Below are 7,288 nucleotides of genomic sequence, written 5' to 3'. Positions count from 1 at the left end.
CGACAGTTGCTCGAGATGCCATCAGAGCAGCAGGATCCTGATGTTCCATTCAGACTAGACGGACCATTAGGATACAGGTATCGAAATATTATTATTTTTTTTTAAATTTTTTTATTTTAAATTTATTTAATATTAGTACATTGTGAAACAGATGGAACGTTGCATTCAACGTTCATCACGTATCGACAAGAGTGGCACGGATTTATAGGTGCCAGTTGGATACATTAGTTGATACATCTAGACGGGTAAATTTTAAATTTTTTACAAATATCAATTTACAGTATTCATAATCTATTATAAATTTTTATTAATTTTTTTTATTTTAACTATATTATATCAGTTTTTGTGGGAGCCATATACAGATGGGATATTGGCTATACTGCCGCAGATGTGTACAGTTGGACACGACATATGGACTGCTAGGGTGCCGCTTATTTGTTTTGATGTGGTAGAGTGGCATCTTTCCGATCGTGTCCTGCGGCAGTTTGGTCAGACTCAGGGCATTCCAGAGCAGTTTGATACCAGCCAGGGACTTCATCGTATTGATCGACGAGGGAGAGCTCGTATCGACTGGCGTATCAGACATGCACAGTACATCGATATTTGGGATGCACGTCGAGATCACATTGTTCATGGTGATCCTATTTTGAGAGGTCGTTCATATACTGATGACTACATGGCTTGGTTTTTTAGCATTACGGTGCGAGTCATTGGACAGTCTCAGTATGCAGTTTCTGGATACGAGGGCGAGAGTTCTACTGTACGTCTTTTGGTAAGATTACGAAAATTACTTCATGTTATTTGTGTTATATTTTTGTTTTATATTGTACACTATACTGATTGTTTTATACTAACAGTTCTATTTTTATTTTATAGACTGATTCTGTGTCGGATCTCGTGTTGGACACTCGTCGTGCTTTATCTACGACTGATGAGGACGAGCGGATTCAGATACTGCGGGAGATGGAGAGAACAGGTTCTGGAGCATTGAGGGTGATTGGTGTTGATCCACATACCTGTGCGCCTTGGTATGGAGCAGTTCGGACGCCAGATATGAGTTATACGCCGTCACCATATGCTTCACATATGCCATCACCGCATATTCCGCATATGTCATCATTCGATGCTGCACAGATGCCACCGCCTTTTCATCCACAGATGGCAGCGTCTTCTTCGTCCTACATCCCCCAGATGCCATCACCGGGTACCAGTTGGCCACATGAGTATGATACTTTTTTTTCAGGTCCATCCGTGTATCCAGATGAGAGAGTTGAACGGGTCTCTCAGTCCGTAGATGATCCGACAGCATCAGTTATTCCTGAGCAGCATGATCAGCAGATCTCCTCCACTGATATAGGAGAGGAGCTATCACAGCAGGAACAGCCGGCGAGGACCTTCCTGAGAAGGTCCAAGCGACCACGGGCGCCGCGACGTCCTTGTGGGACTTAGTCTTTGTTGTATTTGTATTTAGTATTTTTACATTTTTGTTGTACTATTTTTTTTGATATATTTAACATTTTGATTCTATTGAATAATATTAAATATTGATTTCATTTTATATTATTTAATTTTAAATTATTGGATATTATGATTTGTGCATATGGATACACATACTCGAACGTGTCTCAGAACATTAGGAGAGAAAATGTTATGCCGGCGGGCCGTACTTCCCGGGGGCGAGCCCCGCATCCCGATGGCCACGGCGGGCTCCCGCGCCCCGACGGCGGTCCTCAGCCCCCGTCTCTCCCGGCGGTGGGTCCCGTCTCGATTGGTTGTGGGTCCAGAGCAGTTTGATATCAGCCAGGGACTTCATCGTATTGATCGACGAGGGAGAGTTTGTATCGACTGGCGTATCAGACATGCACAGTACATCGATATTTGGGATGCACGTCGAGATCATATTGTTCATGGTGATCCTATTTTGAGAGGTCGTTCATATACTGATAACTACATGACTTGATTTTTTAGCATTACGGTGCGAGTCATTGGACAGTCTCAGTATGCAGTTTCTGGATACGAGGGCGAGAGTTCTACTGTACGTCTTTTGGTAAGATTATGAAAATTACTTCATGTTATTTGTGTTATATTTTTGTTTTATATTGTACACTATACTGATTGTTTTATACTAACTGTTCTATTTTTATTTTATAGACTTATTCTATGTCGGATCTCGTGTTGGACGCTCGTCGTGCTTTATCTACGACTGATGAGGACGAGCGGATTCAGATACTGCGGGAGATGGAGAGAACAGGTTCCGAAACATTGGTGGCGATTGGTGTTGATCCACATACCTGTGCGCTTTGGTATGGAGCAGTTCGGGCGCCAGATATGAGTTATACGCCGTCACCATATGCTTCACATATGCCATCACCGCATATGTCATCATTTGATGCTGCACAGATGCCACCGCCTTTTCATCTACAGATGGCAGCGTCTTCTTCTTCGTACATCCCGCAGATGCCATCACCGGGTACCAGTTGGCCACATGAGTATGATACTTTTTTGAGAGGCGTCCATCCGTGTATCCAGATGAGAGAGTTGAACGGGTCTCTCAGTCCGTAGATGATCCGACAGACGATCATGGGCGCCGCGACGTTCTTGTGGGACTTAGTCTTTGTTGTATTTGTATTTAGTATTTTTTCATATTTGTTGTATTTTTTTTTTACGTTTGATATTTTTATTCTATTGAATAATATTAAATGTTGATTTTATTTTATATTATTTAATTTTAAATGATTGGATATTATGATTGGTGCATATGGATACACATACTCGAACGTGTCTCAGAATATTAGGAGAGAAAATGTTATGCTGAAAGGATTATAAAAATTATAACGTAAATAATAATATATCAAATGTTGCTCTTTGAATTGAATTTTAGAAAAAATAAGTCTATTTTTAAGTAAAGAAAAAGAATACGTAATAGAATGCTAAAAAGATAAAAATAAAAAAAACTGAAATTATAATTTGAAATGATAAAATTTTTAAAATAAATTTTTAAAAAATATCATAAAAAAATATTAAAATAATAATAAAATAAGAATTATAATTATAAATTTTAAAAAAAATTAATTTTAATTTAAATTAGAAAATATCATTTAAATTATTATTTTTATTATTTAATTAAATTTATTTATTAAAAAATTATAAATAGATAAGTAAAGATATTAAAAAAAATAAAAAATAAAAAAAAAGAGAAAACGCCATTCTCTCCCCTCCCCAAACCCATTTTTCTCCTCCTTCTCCCTTCTCCTTCTCCCTTCTCGATCTTCTCCTTCTTCCTTTACAAATTTAAGTAAAGGAAAAGAATACATAATATATCATAAAAATGAAAGAAAACTAATATTATATTTTTAAATTATAAAAATTACAAATTAAATTAAAAAATATATCATAAAAAAAATAAATAAAAGATAAAAAATGGTAATAAAATAGAAATTATAATTTAAAATAAAAAATTATCTTTAATTTAAATTAAAAATTATCATTCAAATTACTATCCTCATTAAAAAATTTAATAAATTAAAACAAATAATTAAACAAATTATGAAAAAAAATTTAAAAAATTTAGAAAAAAGAAAAAGAATAAAAAAACACCGAAGGAAACGGCGTTTTCTCCTTTCCCCCCTTCTTCTCTCCTTCTCCCTCTTCTTCTTTCTCCCTCTTCTCCCTACTCCAGCGTCTCTCCGACAGCACGACGGTGAGCTGCCTCCTCTCTCCCTCTTCCTCTCTCTTCCTCTATTTATAAAATTTAAAAAATAAAAATTATCAGAAAAAAAGTCAAGGGATCGACTCACAGAGTGTCGCAGTCAAAAATTTTGCGTGCCGTTAAACTCTTTTAGCCATGAGTCGATTCATGGGGTCGACTAAAAAATATAAATCTACTTTTCTTACAATTTTTTATATTATGTATTTGTAATCTTTTAATAAATAAATTAAATTAAATAATGAAAATAATAATTTAAATGATAATTTTTAATTTAAATTAAAATTAAATTTTTTTAAAATTTATAATTATAATTCTTATTTTATTGTTATTTTTTTATTTTCCTATGATACTTTTTTTTATTTATTTTAAAATAGTTATCATTTGAAATTATAATTTCATTTCTCTTCCATTTTTTTCTTTTTAGCATTCTATTACGTATTCTTTTTCTTTAATTAAAAAATTATTATTTTTTCTAAAGTTCAATTTACAAAATTTTTTTTCCACATTTTTCCTTATTTTTTAACTTTACACTGGATTTATTTTTTGATCAAAATTTAATTCAAATTAAATTTTCCTCCCTTTTTTTCTTTATTTAAAATATTTTTTAAATAATAATATTTAAATTAATTTAGTTATAAATTAAATTTTTCTCCTTTTTTTCCTTACAATTACAATTTCTATTTTTTTTCAATTCTTTATCTTTTTATAAATTTTTTAAGGTCATTTTTAATTTTTTTTTAAAAATTTTTGTTCTTATTTCTTAAAATTAAAAAATAAAAAATTTGTTATTCAATTACAATTATAATTTCTATTTTTTTTCAATTCTTTGTATTTTTATAAAATTTTTTTAGCCTATTTTTAAAATTTTTTTGAATCTTTTTTTAATTTATTATTTTTTATTTGAGAAAGTAATTTGAAATAATATTTTAATTTCAATTTATCTTTAAAATTTTATTCTTTTTTATTTTTACATTATAATTTTTTTTTTTTATTTTTTAAAAATTTTATAATTTTTAATTTTCTTAAAAATTTTGAAGACAAGTATTTCGAATGATGTTTTTCAATTTAATTTCAAATTTTTATTTCTTTCATATTTTTTTCTCTTTTTTTATTTTCTATGATAATTTTTTTTTAATTTCTTAAGATTTTTTTGGACATCTTTTAAAAAAAAATTGAAATAAAAAATCTAAATTAATTTTTTTAATGAATTACAAATTCAAATCTTTATATTTTAAAATTCAATCAAAATTAAAATTTTTAATTTATTTACTAATTTCAAATTTTAAAAAATAAAATTTTTCATTTTTCCACGATTTTTTCCTTTATTTTTGGGTGAGAAAATTGGAAAACGTCATTTTGAATGGCGTTTTTAAAAATGCCATTCAAAATGACGTTTTTAAAAGCGTCATTTGGAATGGCGTTTTTAAAAGCGCCATTCCAAATGGCGTTTCTTTTTTTTTTTTTTTTTTTGGGACGATGCCACCGTGGAAATGGGGAGTGACGTGACAGGGAAAAAAACGTCATTCAAAATGACATTTTTTCTTCTTACATCACTTTGATAAATAAGTTTGGTTTGAATATATTTTGATAAATTTTTTTTTTTTTTTTTGTATTATTCGGGAAAAGAGCTCGAGAAATTACGAGCCTTGAATCCGCGAGAACTTTCCAGACTTCCCTTCTTCTATAAAAACATACCCGCTGTTTGTTTCTTGCATCCAAAGTCTCTTCCCAGTGCTTATTCTCTCATCTTTCCCAGAAACATTCCCATCAATCAGTCCTTGACGTCGATGCCGAGCCGATCGACGGGGGCTATCACCCAGGACTGGGAGCCGGTGGTGCTGAGCCGGCGGAAGCCGAAGAGCGCGGACCTCAAGAACTCCAAGGCCGTGAACCAGGCCATCCGGGCGGGAGCGGGGGTGGAGACGTTGAAGAAATTTGACGGCGGTTCGAACAAGAAGGCGTGGACGGCGGAGCCGGCGGTTCACGCCCGGAAGCTGGACGAGTCGACGGAGCCGGCGGGGTTCGAGAGGGTAGGGGCGGAGGTGCGGCAAGCCATCCAGAAGGCGCGGCTTGCCAAGAAGATGAGCCAGGCGGAGCTGGCCAAGCACATCAACGAGCGCGTGCAGGTGGTGCAGGAGTACGAGAGCGGCAAGGCCGTTCCCAACCAGGCCGTGCTCGCCAAGATGGAGAGAGTCCTTGACGTCAAACTGAGGGGAAAGACACACAGCCACAAATGATGCCGATATGGTGGGTACCTTGTAGGGTGATTCGCTGTTGCTGGAACTGCAATTGATGTAATATGGGTAGATATATCAGTTATCATCACCAAACGAACACCGTCTACATGATTTTTCTGTTTTTCTTGTGAATAGTATCCAAATATATTGCTATCTTCTCAAACCTCAATGGTCTTCGAGGCTTTTTGTGCTTGCTGGTATCTGAATTTAAGCCGGTCGGATGCTCTATTTCATTTCTCTGTCTGCTTTTAAGTGTGATATAATTTGATTTTGTTCTGGTACGTCAAAATAAAAAGCAAGTTGTACAGGAGGTGCCAAGGTGCTGTGCGTGAGCTGGATCAATATTTAATTCTTAAATATGATATCTTATTTTTCACTGCTAAAATTTTTATTATATTTTATACGATTACGAGCCAAATTTATTTTAGGTAGGTTGGTTGGTGTAGAGGTTTTCAATCAATTTTATCTTATTTTATCGATTGTTTGGGTTAATATTAAAATCCATCTAATCTAAAATTAGATTTGTATTTTTTTAATTAAATTTAAATATAAATCGAATACTGAATGTGTACTGATTAAAGTTTACTCCGAAAAAGATCACAAATGGAGATCATAACTTGTTCACCAATCAATTAGGTGTTCTAACCTCGTCATTTGATGTGCTGCATAATTTTTATTAGTATTTATTGGATGGATGTCTGATCAAAATATTATTTTTTAAAATTAAAATATTATTTTTTAAGATTAGGACATCATCTCTTAAAATTTTTTTAGTACCACGTGATGTGGTAGAAAGAAAAAATAAAATAAAATAAAAATAATTAAAATATATGGATCTATCACAAAAGAATTCGTTTTCGTGGGATATCACAAAAGAATTCGTTTTTATGGGACATAAAAATTTTATTATAAAAAAAAAAATTTTAGAAGAGGAGATATCATTTTCAATTTTTGTACATCCAATTCTCTTTCATTAAAAATTTTTCAATCAAAAATTTTCTCTCTTGGAAGGTCTTTTGAACTTCTGAAGTGAACGACGTTCGCTGTTCAGAAATTCTATTTTTTCTCTCTGCTCTTCTGTGCGTAAGATGTCTTATAAAGGCTAAAAATTGTATTAGATTAAGATTCTCAATCCTAATCGAACCTAAATATAGCTAAAATATATCAGATCAAGGCTCCAGACTGTCGGATCAAGATCGGAACGTTCTTGGATTCTTCGATTGCGATCGGTCTACAGAATAGTATCATAGACTGTGAGAAATACGTAGGAAACATCTACGCATTTCACAGGTCAAGTCGTGGACCGTCCGATCCATGGTGGATTGGGGTGCAGGGCTCAGAC

The 7,288-nt window shown here is 33.2% G+C and overlaps 1 protein-coding gene across 1 annotated transcript; it reads left to right on the top strand.

The window, feature by feature from the left end:
- Positions 1-5,415: 5,415 nt before the first annotated feature.
- On the top strand, positions 5,416-6,179 carry LOC105037803 (multiprotein-bridging factor 1c). The gene has a single exon (XM_010913425.4). The coding sequence runs from the start codon at positions 5,497-5,499 to the stop codon at positions 5,944-5,946; it is 450 nt and encodes a 149-aa protein (XP_010911727.2). The 5' UTR covers positions 5,416-5,496; the 3' UTR covers positions 5,947-6,179.
- Positions 6,180-7,288: the final 1,109 nt, after the last annotated feature.

This window comes from Elaeis guineensis, chromosome 3 (assembly GCF_000442705.2).
Source record: "Elaeis guineensis isolate ETL-2024a chromosome 3, EG11, whole genome shotgun sequence".
NCBI classification, from domain to species: Eukaryota; Viridiplantae; Streptophyta; class Magnoliopsida; order Arecales; family Arecaceae; genus Elaeis; species Elaeis guineensis.
This window is presented reverse-complemented; position numbering and strand designations above follow the sequence as displayed.

What these genes read in the sequence shown, in the direction of transcription:
- LOC105037803 (XM_010913425.4), top strand. Translation starts at nt 5,497, where the DNA reads ATGCCGAGCCGATCGACGGGGGCTATCACCCAGGACTGGGAGCCGGTG.